General features: G+C 42.0%; 1 protein-coding gene across 16 annotated transcripts in view; it reads left to right on the forward strand.

Annotated features, from left to right (window-relative positions):
- ptprt (protein tyrosine phosphatase receptor type T) overlaps nucleotides 1–18,915 on the forward strand; it is a 487,625-nt gene that overhangs the window by 324,647 nt on the left and 144,063 nt on the right. For all 16 annotated transcript variants that reach the window (XM_071386753.1, XM_071386649.1, XM_071386662.1 and 13 more), the window contains exon 10: nucleotides 12,210–12,411. In XM_071386753.1, the coding sequence (XP_071242854.1) occupies nucleotides 12,210–12,411 (202 nt within the window). The remainder of the gene's footprint in view (nucleotides 1–12,209; nucleotides 12,412–18,915) is intronic.

Raw genomic sequence — 18,915 nt, forward strand, 5'->3', positions numbered from 1 at the left:
ACTAAGATATTGATAGCCAATAACCTATAAAAAAAACCATCAGATGACAGTCTGATAACATATTCATGGTATAGGATAGTTTTTGTTAGAAAAAAGTGCATATTTCAGGTAGAAATCACAGTTTACAATTGCACCGACCATCACAAATCCACTAGAATTACTAGATAGAGCAACGTGTATGACCAATTTACTCATCATAAAACATTTCATAAAAATAGACAAAGCATAGCAATGGAAAGACCCAGTTCTTGTGATTTCAGACCATATTTCAGATTTTCTAAGCGTTTTTCAGCGAAAACACAATAAATCGATAAGTTAGCATACTACATGTGCAAACGTTACCAGAGCATCGATTCCAGCCAAAGAGCGCTATAACGTAATCACCGCCAAAAGATATTAATTTTTTCACTAACCTTCTCAGAATTCTTCCGATGACACTCCTGTAACATCATTTTACAACATACATATACAGTTTGTTCGAAAAGGTGCATATTTAGCCATACAAAACCGTGGTTACACAATAAAAATACTAGGAAATCAAGCCTCAATATGTCTGACGTCATCTATCAGAGTGATCTAGTTTAATTGAAAGCTAATCATATACTTGACTAAAAAATACAGGGTTGACAGCAATCGAAAGACAAATTAGTTCTTAATGCAACCGCTGATTTACATTTTTAAAATTATCCTTACTTTTCAATACAGGGTTCGCCAAGTGAAGCTATACCAAACAAAATGGCGAAATATGCGTTTAAAATATTTCGACAGAAACACGATTTATCATATTAAATATTGCTTACTTTGAGCTGTTCTTCCATCATATTCTTGGGCAATGTATCCTTTCTATGTTATAAACGTCTTTTGGTCGATAGATGTCCTCTGTCCTTCGAAATGTCCACCACCAACGACCGACACCCCGAAACGTTTCCAAAGCTAAAAAGGGCACGACAAAGAAATTCCTCAAAATCGCACTAAACGGATATAAATTGCTATAAAACGGTTCAAATTAACTACATTATGATGTTTTTAACAACTATAACGACTGAAAACATGACCGGAGAAATATCACTCTCTAAAAAACGATTTGGAACGAGGCAAGTCCGATGGCCTTCACGCTTCAGGCGCACGACGAGAAAGGGCGGTCTCTATACATTTTGGTCTTTTATAATGGCTGTGAATGTCCCATCGATTTCATTCAAAACGTGATGACGTACAGACACCCAGAGGAAGACGTAGGCAGTGTCGGTTTCTTCATAGCATTCACTGTCGCCTTAAAAACAGACTCCAGATCAGAGGTAAAAATTTCTGAAATCTGAACCCTGTCATGAAAAGTGCTGTAGAAATTGTTCTGTACCACTCAGAGACAAAATTCCAACTTCTATAGAAACTAGAAGGTGTTTTCTATCCAATAATAACAATAATATGCATATTGTACGATCAAGAATTTAGCACGAGGCAGTTTAATTTGGAGACCCAAATATGCTAATGCGGAACAGCACCCCCTATAGTTGCAAGAAGTTAACTAAATAATCAATCACAGAAATGCACACAAACAAACAAGTAGATATGGTTACAAGGAAATGATAGCGGAGTTTCCCTAGTGGGATAAACCGGTATCGCGGCTTGGTGGACAAAAGGGAAGTGGGGGTCAACTGAGATAAAAGACACTACAAAGTGATAATTATAACAATTGAAATGCTAATCCTTTGCACATGAACGCTCACTCATTCGGGAATAATTGCAATCAATATATATATTTACGCTCAGTGTGTCATCGTGATCTCTGTTGGAAAGTTTGTTTCTGTTGGAGAGTTTGTCCGCCCTCTCTCTCTCTGCCGTGGTTAGAATGGATAGTTCAGAGTAACATTCAGCAATGACGGCGGTTGTCGGTCTTCGCGTTCAATGATACCGAATTCCTAGCTGCAGACTAGTAATTAGTATCAAAGATTTGTTCTTATTCTGTCGGTTCAATAGTCAGAGTTTAACCATGTGGTATGGTTAGAATTCAGCAATCGTCTGAAACCTTAGCCCTCTCGTGGTTATCGAGGTAAGCTGGAGTCTACTCAAACCTAAGCCCTCTTGTAATTGAGAGAAGCATGGTCTGAAGATAAATTCCCACGGTGGGAGTTATATTCGGAAGAGCAGAAAGGGGCTGTCCCACGATGCCAGATCAATGTCTGTGCTCATGGGGCGGGCCTATGATTTAGTTAAACTCCAAAGGGAGTTTCCTTCATTAAACAGTTTAAAATCACATTACATAATTCCACAAATAGTTCCATCCTTACTCATTCATTTTATACAACAATTAGATGCAAGCCTCACAACTGAGACTCTTGTATAAACAGTGTTATGGTAATGTGGCTGTATTGTCTCTCATGAGTTTCACAAAATTGTACCAAACGGTCCAGTTCATAGCTGGCTACTTCACTGACCGTTTATACAATCTCCAGAACATGAATATTGTTCAGTTCTCAGGTTCTGTGAGGTGGAAGAAGTTCCTTTGTTCTCTCTATGAAAACTCACTCTCTCTCTATACTGTCTGGCCATGAGGAAGAATCTCCTCCAGGAATTTATGACCTGCCTAACAGAGTCTAGTGTAGGGGGAAGAGAGAGAGGGGGATGGTGCAGAGAGAGGGGGATGGTGCAGGTCAGGTCAGCACCTCGGGAGTAAATGTCAGTTGGCTTTTCATAGCCAATCATTCAGGGTATCTCTACCGCTCCTGCTGTCTCTAGAGAGTTCAAAACAGCAGGTCTGGGATAGGTAGCACGTCCGGTGAACAGGTCAGGGTTCCATAGCGTGCAGACAGAAGAGTTGAAACTGGAGCAGCAGCACGGCCAGGTGGACTGGGGACAGCAAGGAGTCATCAGGCCAGGTAGTCCTGAGGCATGGTCCTAGGGCTCAGGTCGTCCGAGAGAAAGAAAGAGAGAAAAAGAGAGAGAATTAGAGAGAGCATACTTAAATTCACACAGGACACCGGATAAGACAGGAGAAATACTCCAGATATAACAGACTGACCCTAGCCCCCTGACACATAAACTACTGGAGCATAAATACTGGAAGCTGAGACAGGAGGGGTCAGGATACACTGTGGCCCCATCTGACGATACCCCCGGACAGGGCCAAACAGGCAGGATATAACCCCACCCACTTTGCCAAAGCACAGCCCCCACACCACTCGAGGGATGTTTTCAACCACCAACTTACCATCCTGAGACAAGGCCGAGTATTGCCCACAAAGATCTTCACCACGGCACAACCTAAGGGGAGGCGCCAACCCGGACAGGAAGATCACGTCAGTGACTCAACCCACTCCATGCCGTCCCTCCTATGGAAGAGCACCAGTAAGCCAGTGACTTGGCCCCTGTAATAGGGTTAGAGGCAGAGAATCCCAGTGGAGAGAGGGGAACCGGCCAGGCAGAGACAGCAAGGGCGGTTCGTTGCTCCAGTGCCTTTCCGTTCACCTTCACACTCCTGGGCCAGACTACACTCAATCATAGGACCTACTGAAGAGATGAGTCTTCCATAAAGACTTAAAGGTTGAGACCGAGTCTGTGTCTCTCACATGGGTAGGTAGACCATTCCATAAAAATGTAGCTCTATAGGAGAAAGCCCTTCCTCCAGCTGTTTGCTTAGAAATTCTAAGGACAGTAAGGAGGCCTGCGTCTTGTGAGTGTAGCGTACGTGTAGGTATGTACGGCAGGACCAAATCGGAAAGATAGGTAGGAGCAAGCCCATGTAATGCTTTGTAGGTTAGCAGTAAAACCTTGAAATCAACCCTTGCCTTAACAGGAAGCCAGTGTAGAGAGGCTAGCACTGGAGTAATATGATCACATTTTTGGGTTCTAGTCAAGATTCTAGCAGCCGTGTTTAGCACTAACTGAAGTATATTTAGTGCTTTATCCGGGTAGCCGGAAAGTAGAGCATTGCAGTAGTCTAACCTAGAAGTGACAAAAGCATGGATACATTTTTCTGCATCATTTTTGGACAGAAAGTTTCAGATTTTTGCAATGTTACGTAGATGGAAAAAAGCTGTCCTTGAAACAGTCTTGATATGTTCGTCAAAATAGAGATCAGGGTCCAGAGTAACGCTGAGGTCCTTAACAGTTTTATTTGACACGACTGTACAACCATCAAGATTAATTGTCAGGTTCAACAGAAGATCTCTTTGTTTCTTGGGACTTAGAATAAGCATCTATGTTTTGTCCAAGTTTAAAAGTAGAACATTTGCAGCCATCCACTTCCTTATGTCTGAAACACAGACTTCCAGGGAGGGCAATTTTGGGGCTTCATCATGTTTTATCGAAATGTACAGCTGTGTGTCATCCGCATAGCAGTGAAAGTTAACATGATGTTTCCGAATGACATCACCAAGAGGTAAAATATATAGTGAAAACAATAGTGGTCCTAAAACGGAGCCTTGAGGAACACCGACATTTACAGTTGATTTGTCAGAGGATAATCCATCCACAAACTGATATCTTTCCGACAGATAAGATCTAAACAGGCTAGAACTTGTCCGTGTAGACCAATTTGGGTTTCCAATCTCTCCAAAAGAATATGGTGATTGATGGTGTCAAAAGCAGCTCCAAGGTCTAGGAGCACGAGGACAGATGCAGAGCCTCGGTCTGATGCCATTAAAAGGTAATTTACCACCTTCACAAGTGCAGTCTCAGTGCTATGATGTGGTCTAAAACCAGACTGAACCGTTTCATATACATTGTTTGTCTTCAGGAAGGCAGTGAGTTGCTGCGCAACAGAGTTTTCTAAAATGTTTGAGAGGAATGGGAGATTCGATATAGGCCGATAGTTTTTTATATTTTCTGGGTCAAGGTTTGGCTTTTTCAAGAGAGGCTTTATTACTGCCACTTTTAGTGTATTTGGTACACATCCGGTGGATAGAGAGCTATTTATTATGTTCAACATAGGAGGGCCAAGCACAGGAAGCAGCTCTTTCAGTAGTTTAGTTGGAATAGGGTCCAGTATGCAGGTTGAAGTTTTAGAGGCCATGATTATTTTCATCAATGTGTCGAGATATATTACTAAAGAACTTGTGTCTCCCTTGATCCTAGGGCCTGGCAGAGTTGTGCAGACTCAGGACAACTGAGCTTTGGAGGAATACGCAGATGTAACCTTTCTAGGACACACGTTCCGCTAGCGGAACCCCTGACAACATTCCGCTGAAAAGGCAGCGCGGGAAATTCAAAAATGTGATTTAGAAATATGTAACTTTCACACATTAACAAGTTCAATACAGCAAATGAAAGATAAACATCTTGTTAATCTACCCATCGTGTCCGATTAAAAAAATGCTTTACAGCGAAAACACAAAATATGATTATGTTAGATCACCGTCAAATCCAAAAAAACACAGCCATTTTCCCAGCCAAAGATAGGAGTCACAAAAAGCAGAAATAGAGATAAAATGTATCACTAACCTTTGATGATCTTCATCAGATGACACCATGTTACACAATACATGTATGTTTTGTTCGATTATGTGCATATTTATATCCAAAAATCTCAGTTTATATTGGCGCCATGTTCAGAAATGTCTCCAAAATATCCGGAGAAATTGCAGAGAGCCACATCAAATAACATAAATACTCATCATAAACTTTGATGAAAGACAAATGTTTTACAAAAAATTAAAGATACACTTGTTCTTAATGCAACCGCTGTGTCAGATTTCAAAACAACTTTACGGAAAAAGCAAACCATGCAATAATCTGAGACGGCGCTCTGATAGACACAACATTTCTCCACCATGTTGGAGTCAACAGAAATATGAAATTACATGATAAATATTCCCTTACTGTTGATGATCTTCATATGAATGCACTCCCAGGAATCCTAGTTCCACAATAAATTGTTGTTTTGTTCGATAATGTCCATTATTTATGTCCAATTAGCTACTTTTGTTTGCACGTTTAGTACGCATATCCAAAATGCTCGTGCAGGTCCAGGCGAACTTCGGACGAAAACTTCAAAAAGTTATATTACAGGACGAATAAACTAGTCAAACTAAGTGTTGAATCAATCTTTAGGATGTTGTTATCATAAATATTCAATAACGTTCCAACCGGAGAATTGCTTTGTGTCTATAGAAGTTATGGAACGCAAGCCGATATCATGAGGAATGCGCGTGACCAGGAACTGGCTCTCTGCCAGACCACTGACTCAAACAGCTCCCATCCGGCTCAACATCACAGTAGAAGCTTCCTTCAGCGTTCTACAGACTGTTGACATCTAGTGGAAGGCGTAGGAAGTGCAAACAGATCCATATCCCACTGCGATTTCAATAGGCGATGAGTTGAAAATCGACCAGCCTCAGAATTCTCACTTCCTGTTTGGGTTTTTTCTCAGGTTTTTGCCTGCCATATGAGTTCTGTTATACTCACAGACATCATTCAAACAGTTTTAGAAACTTCAGAGTGTTTTATATCCAATAGTAATAATAATATGCATATATTAGCATCTGGGACAGAGTAGGAGGCAGTTCACTCTGGGCACGCTATTCATCCAAAGTGAAAATGCTGCCCCCTATCCCTAAAAAGTTAAAGAGGAGTCCGTAATTTGCTTTCTAATGATCATGATCTTTTCCTCAAAGAAGTTCATGAATTTATCACTGCTGAAGTGAAAGCCATCCTCTCTTGGGGAATGCTGCTTTTTAGTTAGCTTTGCAACAGTATCAAAAATAAATGTTGGATTGTTCTTATTTTCCACAATTAAGTTGGAAAAATAGGATGATCGAGCAGCAGTGAGGGCTCTTCGATACTGCACGGTACCGTCTTTACAAGCTAGTCGGAAGACTTCCAGTTTGGTGTGGCGCCATTTCCGTTCCAATTTTCTGGAAGCTTGCTTCAGACCTCGGGGATTTTCTGTTTACCAGGGAGCTAGTTTCTTATGACATGTTTTTAGGGGTGCGATTACATCTAGAGTATTGTGCAAGGTTAAATTGAGTTCCTCGGTTAGGTGGTTAACTGATTTTTGTACTCTGACGTCCTTGGGTAGGCGGAGGGAGTCTGGAAGGGCATCTAGGAATTTTTGGGTTGTCCGAGAATGTATAGCACGACTTTTGATGATCCTTGGTTGGGGTCTAAGCAGATTATTTGTTGCGATTGCAAACGTAATAAAATGGTTGTCCGATAGTCCAGGATTATGAGGAAAAACATTAAGATCCACAACATTTATTCCACAGGACAAAACTAGGTCCAGAGTATGACTGTGGCATTGAGTAGGTACGGAGACATGTTGGACAAAACCCACTGAGTCGATGATGGCTCTGAAAGCCTTTTGGAGTGGGTCTGTGGACTTTTCCATGTGAATATTAAAGTAACTAAAAATGTGAATATTATCTGCCATGACTAAAACGTCCGATAGGAATTCAGGGAACTCAGTGAGGAACGCTGTATATGGCCCAGGAGGCCTGTAAACAATAGCTATAAAAAGTGATTGAGTAGGCTGCATAGATTTGATGACTAGAAGCTCAAAAGACGAAAACGTCTTTATGATAGCAAATTGAAATTTGCTATCATAAATGTTAGCAACACCTCCGCCTGAATCTACCGCCATCCAATCTGCAGCAAGTGCGTGATGCCATCGTGTCAGCATGGGCCAACATTGAGCACAACAAAAAGTAACAATGTATTTTGCTATCTCTGTTGCCATGCACTGAATAGTGGATGCTTGTCACCTCAAACGGATGCCTTGCAAAGATGAATGATTAAACAATTGGTGAAAGTGTTGTGAACCACTTAACTCAAACAAAATTACATGAATAACAGCTAGGAAAGGAATTAAAAAATGACCAGAATCTTCCATGTCTACAGGAAGGCTCCATTTGTTTCAGTTTTAGTTCCTTTCCAACTCATTATCAACTTAGAAAAATTCTTAAAGCAGTCAGTGGCTGGACGATGTCTGACTCACTCTGTCTCACACAGCCAACCATCCACCAATCACACGCCCAAGTCTATACCACTCCCGACCCATATTCATCTTACATAATTTTGGCCCAGCTTTGTCTGGGGGTCCCCAATGACAGGTTTTAAAAAAGCTGATCTAGGACACACTTCCTCACAACCTAGGATGCAGCTGCCCTGAGGTGGCTGAGGCATTTCCCCCCCACACTATTGTTTTCCTTATTTTTATCATCTTTTCAGTTGTTTTACTTTCAGCTAAAATTGTATTTTAAGTGGTGGCTTGTATTGCCTCTATTGTTTCTTTGCCTGTGGTCAGTGCAGCATGGTCTAGGGGCCATGCCGTATCCAGCACTTAACCATGAAAGCCTTTCAAGCAGAGACTGGCCCAGCTGCCAGCAGGCACTGAGCTGTCAATTGGTTTGATTTGAATTCGTCTAATGGAGTTGTGAGCTGTGAAACGTCAGCCTAAAATGTTTTGATTGCCCCCAACCCTGTACACATCAATTTACAGAAACATCAATCTCCGGCGAAAAGAACAAAACAAATGCAGAACATGCGTTTGAACGTTTGTGGCTATGGAAGCCCTTTCTATTTGTTTCGACACAGTCAATATTTCTGTTGTAATGCATTGCCAATATTTTATGGCTGTGGCACACAGCAGTGTGTAGCTAATTCAAATGCAGCCGGAAATTTACTGGTGGGACCAACAGAACTGACATTACCGTTCTGTTCTTCTTCACTATTGCAAAGCATTGCATATGCCCGAAAATTACAGTATTGTGTTTCGTTCATAACAATAATACCTTAAATCGAATATTATTATTGGCATTGGTACCAGTTAAGCTACCACTGTGTTTTCAGCCCACACAACAATGTGGCATTATGTTTACCTTTCTATCCTGCATTCCTACTCTTCCTTTCTTTTTACAATAAGACAACTTTTCACTACGGACTATTATACCAATTAAAATGATCTTTACTGCTTGCAATGCTGGCCATCCCGAATGACATTCTATCAGAAATACTGGAAAAAGTAGCTTGCAGGTTCACATTTATTTTCTATATAAAACAGTTGTCGTGTCTCAGCCTGTCATCTCATTTAATCAGTCAATTTTATCAAATCGATGACCTAACGTTTAATTGATTGTGATTAGAATTAAACCATGCAACAATTAACTAATTAATAACTTGGGGCACCACAGAAGAGTGTTTATAGAGTTGCTGTCTTCTGAAGATATTTTATATCAATAGCAGTCAATTATTAATCGTCACCTTATTGAGTCTCATTCTGATTGTCCTAAAGTACTTGGTTATCTGCACGAGCCATGGCTAGCAAGTTTTATCAGCAATACACAAATTGGCTTAATTATTTATTTACTAAATACCTAAATAATCACACAGAAATACATGTATATACACAGGATAGATCATACATTGATTTATAATCATGTCAGGAAAAGTCCCTAGATGACTAACCCAATATGACGGCTGGTTACACAAAGGAATGGGATTGGGTTTGAATGAAAGAGCGGGAAGGCTGAGGGACAAAGGAATTGGGTCTCTATCGGACCTTGAGAAGCTATATTACCGTAAACACAGACTCTTATGCATTCTAATTACCGCCCATTCGGAAAAAGAAAATGCAAGACATATATTTACTCTGAGCTGCGCTTCGATAGATGGGTCGAAGATGGAAGACGGGTTTGCCCAGCAGAGATCCCCATTGTTCTTTGAAGAATATTTCTGGTCGTAGTGTTGTACAACGGATACGTTGAAGTACCCTGTCGTTCTTAGGAGATTGTCTGTCCTTTCCTAGGACACGTACGTTTACAGCTGCAGCTGATAACTCAACGTCTAGGATGTATCACTTCTTCTTTAGAGAATAATAGTTCAAAGTTTATACCAAGTTGCCATAATCAGCTCGTGCTGTATTCTGTCTGGTCAAGTCGAAATTCACCATTCCAGTGTGGTGATCGTCACCTCCACATTGAAATTCGCCCTTCTAAACGTTAGAACAGCAGTCCTCACATTTCTGGAACTAAGGTTGACTTCCGTCAACAAGCTTTTGTACTGGGGGAGAGAAGGGTGTGTTTCATAGTTCTCAACCAATGTCTGTTCACTTGGGTGTAGTTTTACTATGAAACAATTCTCTTATTTAGGAGGCTAAAATTACATTGAATCTTTTCACATATTTAAACATTTAAATTGCACAACAATTCCATTTGACCCAACAGGGCAACGTCATGACACAGTCTATGAACCAACTGTGTTTGAGTTTCCTGTGTTATATAATGTATATTGTAAATATTTCCACACTGAGGTTGGAATAATACTGTGAAAATTATGATTAAAAAAATTATTTGTGTTTATTTTTGACAATTTTAATTGAAAACAATCACAGTTAGGCACTTCATTGTTACTTAGAAATGATTTGATATTGAGATAAAATTGGCTCCATTGGACCTTTAAAAGAATTTTGTTCATAATAAACTCAGCAAAAAAAGAAAGTCCCTTTTTCAGGACCCTGTTTTTCAAAGATAATTCAAAAAAATAACTTCACAGATCTTCATTGTAAAGGGTTTAAACACTGTTTCCCATGCTTGTTCAATGAAGAAGTCTTCTGCCGAAGCTTGATTTTGTGAATATATGGATAAAAACTGCCGACCCTGATGTATTTATGCTTTCTGAAACCTGGCTTAAAAAATCTATTACAGACAAAAAAATATTGGCATAAATGGTTACAAAGTTTTTCGTACAGATCGTAAATCTAAGAGTGATGGTGTTGCTGTATACGTAAAAGACAAGTTCTCGGTGGTTGTTCTGACTTCTGTTACTAAACATTGAGAAAAACCTGTATAAATAAAGGTAAAAAAACAAAAAGAACATGAACAATTAATGAACATGCACCTGTGGAATGGAGGTTAAGAAACTAACAGCTTACAGACAGTAGGCAATTACGGTCACAGTTATGAAAACTTAGGACACTAAAAAGGCCTTTCTACTGACTCTGAAAAAAACGAAAGAAAGATACCCAGGGTCCCTGCTCATCTGTGTGAACGTGCCTTAGGCATGCTGCAAGGAGGCATGAGGACTGCAGATGTGGCCAGGGCAATAAATTGCAATGTCTGTACAGTGAGACGCCTAAGACAGCGCTACAGGGAGACAGGACGGACAGCTGATCGTCCTTGCAGTGGCAGACTACGTGTAACAACACCTGCACAGGATCCGAACATCACACCTGCGGGAAAGGTACAGGATGGCAACAACAACTGCCCGAGTTACACCAGGAACGCACAATCCCTCCATCAGTGCTCAGACTGTCCGCAATAGGCTGAGAGAAGCTGGAGGCCTGTCGTAAGGCAGGTCCTCACCAGACATCACCGGCAACAACGTCGCCTATGGGCACAAACCCACCGTCGCTGGACCAGACAGGACTGGCAAAAAGTGCTCTTCACTGACAAGTCGCGGTTTTGTCTCACCAGGGGTGATGGTCGGATTTGCGTTTATCGTTGAAGGAATGAGCATTACACCGAGGCCTGTACTCTGGAGCGGGATCAATTTGGAGGTGGAGGGTCCGTCGTGGTCTGGGGCGGTGTGTCACAGCATCATCGGACTGAGCTTGTTGTCATTGCAGGCAATCTTATCGCTGTGCGTTACAGGGAAGACATCCTCTTCCCTTACCATTCCTACTGGCTCATCCTGACATGACCCTCCAGCATGACAATGCCACCGGCCATACTGCTCGTTCTGTGCGGGATTTCCTGCAATATAGGAATGTCAGTGTTCTGCCATGGACAGCGAAGAGCCCGGATCTCAATCCCATTGAGCACGTCTGGGACCTGCTGGATCGGAGGGTGAGGGCTAGGGCCATTCCCCCCAGAAATGTCCGGGAACTTGCAGGTGCCTTGGTGGAAGAGTGGGGTAACATCTCATAGCAAGAACTGGCAAATCTGGTGCAGTCCATGAGGAGGAGATGCACTGCACTACTTAATGCAGCTGGTGGCCACACCAGATATGGACTGTTACTTTTGATTTGGATCCCTCCTTTGTTCAGGGACACATTATTACATTTCTGTTAGCCACATGTCTGTGGAACTTGTTCAGTTTGTAATTTTTTTAAAATCTTGTTATGTTTATACAAATATTTAAGTTTGCTGAACTTATATGTTTGTATAAATGTGTAATAATATGTTAAGTTTGCTGAAAATCAACACAGTTGACAGTGAGAGGACATTTCTTTTTTTGAGGAGTTTATAGATGATGTTACGTTTTTCACTCTGCTCTTACAGATCACCTATAAGGCTCTGAGCTCCTTGGACCCCAGTGCAGACCTGACCACCCAGCGTGGCAGGGTGTTCAAGTTACGCAACGAGACCCAACACCTGTTCATGGGGCTCTACCCGGGCACCACCTACTTCTTCACCCTCAAAGCCAGCACCAACAAAGGCTTTGGACCCCCTGTAACCACCCGCATCGCCACCAAGATAGCAGGTGAGGGATACTTGTTCAGGGCAGATAGTAGTAGTGATGTTTCATTGGTATCCTAAATTCAGATACATACAGCTGCAAGCAATATGACATACATGACATGCACCATTTTACTACTTTCATTATTAGTTTTTTTGCTTTGTAAAAAAATTAAATTAAAAAATAAAACACTGACATTGTCAGTGACTAGAGCTGTGGTGGTCATGACATTTTGTCAGCCGGTGATTGTCAAGCAAATAACTGCCGGTCTCACGGTAATTGACGGTTAATTAACATAAACACATTTAGCGTCGCCTGGCTTCCACGCATAGCATACAAGCCACTGATGCAGACCATTGTAACATCTGCAAGTCTAATAAATACATGTAATATAGCCTACACCATCACAATATATCCATTATTTCTTTTAGACAGGTCAAAAGAAACATGATATGAAGAAAACTTGTCCTTATGTTAGGCCCTGATCTGGCTATGCCATATGGCTGTGTGCTACACTAGTTAATTTAGCAGACAATATTTGCTTAGAATTCTGTGGCATTATTTTATATTATTTTAAAGTATGAAGAATACAATTGAACATAGCTGAATAAAAAAATAAAGGATATTTCTCCAAACGATTTGAGGTGGGGTGCACATGCGGCTATTCTGTGTTGAGTGGTTAACAAAGATACAGGTACTCCTATATGCTTAATTTAGAATTGTTTATGTAACTTTAGTTGTGATACATGCAGTACCAGTCAAGAGTTTGGACACACCTACTCATTCAAGGGTTTTTCTTTATTTTTTACAATTTTCTAAATTGTACAATAATAGTGAAGACATCAAAACTATGAAATAATGTACTGCAGTAACCCAAAAAGTTTCAAACAAATCAAAATATATTTTATATTTGAGATTCTTCAAAGTAGCCACCCTTTGCCTTGATGACAGCTTTGCACACTCTTGGCATTCTCTCAACCAGCCTCATGAGGTAGTCACTTGGAATGTATTTCAGTTAACAGGTGTGCCTTGTTAAACGTTAATTAGTGGAATTTCTTTCCTTCTTACTGCGTTTGAGCCAATCAGTTGTGTTATGACAAGGTAGGGGTGGTATACAGAAGATAGCCCTATATGGTAAAAGACCAAGTCTATATTATGGCAGAACAGCTCAAATAACCAAAGAGAAACGACAGTCAATCATTACTTTAAGACATGAAAGTCAGTCAATCCGGAGAATTTCAAGAACTTTGAAAGTTTCTTCAAGTGCAGTCGCAAAAACCATCAAGCGCTATGATGAAACTGGCTCTCATGAGGACCGCCACAGGAAAGGAAGACCCAGAGTTATCTCTGCTGCAGAGGATAAGTTCATTAGAATTACCAGCCTCAGAAATTGCAGCCCAAATAAATGCTTCACAGAGTTCAAATAGACACTTCTCAACATCAACTATTCAGAGGAAACTGCGTGAATCAGGCCTTCATAGCCGAATTGCTGCAAGGAAACCACTACTAAAGGACACAAATAATAAGAAGAGAATTGCTTGGGCCAAGAAACATGAGCAATAGACAATAGACCGGTGGTTATCTTTCCTTTGGTCTGATGAGTCCTGATGAGAATTTAATTTAAATGTTTTATTGACGGAGAGCCAGGGCATACTCCAACACTCAGACATAATTTACAAACAAAGCCTTTGTGTTTAGTGAGTCTGCCAGATCAAATGAAGTAGTGATGACCAGGGATGTTCTCTTGATAAGTGTGTGAATTGGACACTTTTCCTGTCGAAATGTAATAAGTACTTTTGGGTGTCGGGGAAAATGTATGGAGTAAAAAGCTGTAAAAAAATTTATTTTGGAATGCGGTGAAGTGAAAGTAAAAGTTGCCAAAAATATAGTTAGTAAAGTACAGATACCCTCAAAAAATATTTTTACTTAAGTACTTTACACCACTGGCCACATCTTGCAAAGTGGATGGGTCTCTACAGCCACATGTTACTTGCATAACAGCAATATCAGAAAAAGTCGGAGAGCCTGTTTCTGTCCTGCCCTTGACTTTGGTGCAGGACATGTGATGTCCAAAGCCTCTTTGTCGCAAAACTCCCTGATCTTCTCAAAAAGTTACGTTTGTCTAGTTGTGTCTAGTCCAGGTGGTACTTGTACAGGCAGACCATCTATGGGAGGAAGGATGTCAGCGTTGCGCATAAGCTGAAACTAGTCCCGACTGAGTCCAAACACTCCTTGGCGACAACAACACCAGGCTCCAGAGCATCGAAGCTGTAAAACAGGAAATAACAAAAAAATGTAGAAGACATTACAACCTTGCACAACATCAATTCACCTCCTAAGTTTAGATAAGAAGAATAACCTCATACAATGCAATGAAAATTATATTCACCTGATGTGCTGGTACTTGATCTGTGGCAGCTGCCTGAAGTACGGAGTCAGGTGTTGTTGCCAGCCATAGCTTTCCACCAGCACCGTACCATCGTCCAATCCAACCAGCTGTGGGATGTTGACCCCTGTCACAGTGCTGTCCTTCACAATCTCAGACAAATTGTTCACTCTGGTCTTTCTGAAGCGCTGCTTGATGAGGCCGAAGCACCAGTCGGGGGCAAACTTGGTGTGGGCTGTGATCAGGAAGTGAATGTCGAGACTCTGGTGGAGCTTGTACATCGTCCGCCAGGCACAATACCAGAGCACAAACTTGTTCTTGTTTTGGCCACTGCAGTTATCACAATTCAGTTCCACACGTGTTTCCCCAACTCCGTAGTTGGTGAAGAAATGGTGCATGTAGTTGATGACTGCGCTGCTGCCTTTACTGGATGACATGCCTTCATCAATCAAGTAGTTGACTTGTTGTGGTATTCCTTCACAGCAGACACAAAACAAGCCACACTTGCGAGGAGTTAAAAAGTAGATGGGACCTGGCTGCATAGAAGCACAGTGCACCTGCAAACAACAAAAGATCATTAAGATAAATTACAATTAATTGTCTCAACCCTGTTTTTACACAGCTCGGTGAAAGGTATTTGCCTGCCTCAGTCATTAAAACTCGTTTTTCAACCACTCTACAAATGTCTTGTTAACAAACTATAGTTTTGGCAAGTCGGTTAGGACATCTACTTTGTGCATGACACAAGTCATTTTACCACATTCATCTGTACAAACGATAGTATGCAAGTATAAACACCATGGAACCACGCAGCCGTCATACTGCTCAGGAAGGAGACACGTTCTGTCTCCTAGAGATGAACGTACTTTGGTGCGAAAAGTGCAAATCAATCCCAGAACAACAGTAAATGACCTTGTGAAGAACCTTGGCGTGATCCTGGACAACACCCTGTCGTTCTCAACTAACATCAAGGCGGTGGCCCGTTCCTGTAGGTTCATGCTCTACAACATCCGCAGAGTACGACCCTGCCTCACACAGGAAGTGGCGCAGGTCCTAATCCAGGCACTTGTCATCTCCCGTCTGGATTACTGCAACTCGCTGTTGGCTGGGCTCCCTGCCTGTGCCATTAAACCCCTACAACTCATCCAGAACGCCGCAGCCCGTCTGGTGTTCAACCTTCCCAAGTTCTCTCACGTCACCCCGCTCCTCCGCTCTCTCCACTGGCTTCCAGTTGAAGCTCGCATCCGCTACAAGACCATGGTGCTTGCCTACGGAGCTGTGAGGGGAACGGCACCCCAGTACCTCCAGGCTCTGATCAGGCCCTACACCCAAACAAGGGCACTGCGTTCATCCACCTCTGGCCTGCTCGCCTCCCTACCACTGAGGAAGTACAGTTCCCGCTCAGCCCAGTCAAAACTGTTCGCTGCTCTGGCCCCCCAATGGTGGAACAAACTCCCTCACGACGCCAGGACAGCAGAGTCAATCACCACCTTCCGGAGACACCTGAAACCCCACCTCTTTAAGGAATACCTAGGATAGGATAAAGTAATCCTTCTCACCCCCCCCCCCCCTTAAAAGATTTAGATGCACTATTGTAAAGTGGCTGTTCCACTGGATGTCATAAGTTGAATGCACCAATTTGTAAGTCGCTCTGGATAAGAGCGTCTGCTAAATGACTTAAATGTAAATGTAATGTAAATGAAGATGCTGGAGGAAACAGGTACAAAAGTATCGATATCCACAGTAAAACGAGTCCTATATCGACATAACCTGAAAGGCTGCTCAGCAAGGAAGAAGCCACTGCTCCAAAACCGCCATAAAAGAGCAAGGCTACGGTTTGCAACTGCACATGGGGAGAAAGATCGTACTTTTTGGAGAAATGTCCGCTGGTCTGATGAAACAAAAATATAACTGTTTGGCCATAATGACCATCGTTATGTTTGGAGGAAAAAGGGGGATGCTTGTAAGCTGAAGAACACCATCCCAACCGTGAAGCACGGGGGTGGCAGCATCATGTTGTGGGGATGCTTTGGTGCAGGAGGGACTGGTGCACTTCACAAAATAGATGGCATCATGAGGATGGAAAATTATGTGGATATATTGAAGCAACATCTCAAGACATCAGTCAGGAAGTTAAAGCTTGGTCGCAAATGGGTCTTCCAAATAGACAATTACCCCAAGCATACTTCCAAAGTTGTGGCAAAATGGTTTTAGGACAGCAAAGTCAAGGTATTGGAGTGACCATCACAAAACCCTGACCTCAATCCCGTAGAAAATTTGTGCGGCAGAACTGAAAAGGTGTGTGCGAGCAAGGAGGCCTTCAAACCTGACTCAGTTACACCAGCTCTGTCAGGAGTAATGGGCCAAAATTCACCCAACTTATTGTGGGAAGCTTGTGGAAGGCTACCCGAAATGTTGGGCCCAAGTTAAACAATTTAAAGGCAATGCTACCAAATACTAATTGAGTATATGTAAACGTCTGACCCACTGGGAACGTGATGAAAGAAATAAAAGCTGAAATAATCATTCTCTCTACTATTATTCTGACATTTCACATTCTTAAAATAAAGTGGTGATCCTAACTGACCTAAGACAGGGAATGTTTACTAGGATTAAACGTCAGGAATTGTGAAAAACTGAGTTTAAATGTATTTGGCTAAGGTGTATGTAAACTTCAGACTTCAACTCTATGTGTGTGTATATATATATATATATATATACAGTGGGGAGAACAAGTATTTGATACACTGCCGATTTTGCAGGTTTTCCTACTTACAAAGCATGTAGAGGTCTGTAATTTTTATCATAGGTACACTTCAACTGTGAGAGACGGAATTTAAAACAAAAATCCAGAAAATCACATTGTATGATTTTTAAGTAATTAATTCGCATTTTATTGCATGACATAAGTATTTGATCACCTACCAACCAGTAAGAATTCCGGCTCTCACAGACCTGTTAGTTTTTCTTTAAGAAGCCCTCCTGTTCTCCACTCATTACCTGTATTAACTGCACCTGTTTGAACTCGTTACCTGTATAAAAGACACCTGTCCACCCACTCAATCAAACAGACTCCAACCTCTCCACAATGGCCAAGACCAGAGAGCTGTGTAAGGACATCAGGGATAAAATTGTAGACCTGCACAAGGCTGGGATGGGCTACAGGACAATAGGTAAGCAGCTTGGTGAGAAGGCAACAACTGTTGGCACAATTATTAGAAAATGGAAGAAGTTCAAGATGACGGTCAATCACCCTCGGTCTGGGGCTCCATGCAAGATCTCACCTCGTGGGGCATCAATGATCATGAGGAAGGTGAGGGATCAGCCCAGAACTACACGTCAGGACCTGGTCAATGACCTGAAGAGAGCTGGGACCACAGTCTCAAAGAAAACCATTAGTAACACACTACGCCGTCATGGATTAAAATCCTGCAGTGCACGCAAGGTCCCCCTGCTCAAGCCAGCGCATGTCCAGGCCCGTCTGAAGTTTGCCAATGACCATCTGGATGATCCAGAGGAGGAATTGGAGAAGGTCATGTGGTCTGATGAGACAAAAATAGAGCTTTTTGGTCTAAACTCCACTCGCCGTGTTTGGAGGAAGAAGAAGCATTAGTACAACCCCAAGAACACCATCCTAACCGTGAAGCTTGGAGGTGGAAACATCATTCTTTGGGGATGCTTTTCTGCAAAGGGGACAGGACGACTGCACCGTATTGAGGGGAGGATGGATGGGGCCATTTATCGCGAGATCTTGGCCAACAACCTCCTTCCCTCAGTAAGAGCATTGAAGATGGGTCGTGGCTGGGTCTTCCAGCATGACAACGACCCGAAACACACAGCCAGGGCAACTAAGGAGTGGCTCCGTAAGAAGCATCTCAAGATCCTGGAGTGGCCTAGCCAGTCTCCAGACCTGAACCCAATATAAAATCTTTGGAGTTAGCTGAAAGTCCGTATTGCCCAGCGACAGCCCCCAAACCTGAAGGATCTGGAGAAGGTCTGTATGGAGGAGTGGGCCAAAATCCCTGCTGCAGTGTGTGCAAACCTGGTCAAGAACTACAGGAAATGTATGATCTCTGTAATTGCAAACAAAGGTTTCTGTACCAAATATTAAGTTCTGCTTTTCTGATGTATCAAATACTTAT

The sequence above is a fragment of the Salvelinus alpinus genome, chromosome 2 (genome assembly GCF_045679555.1).
Source record: "Salvelinus alpinus chromosome 2, SLU_Salpinus.1, whole genome shotgun sequence".
NCBI lineage: Eukaryota > Metazoa > Chordata > Actinopteri > Salmoniformes > Salmonidae > Salvelinus > Salvelinus alpinus.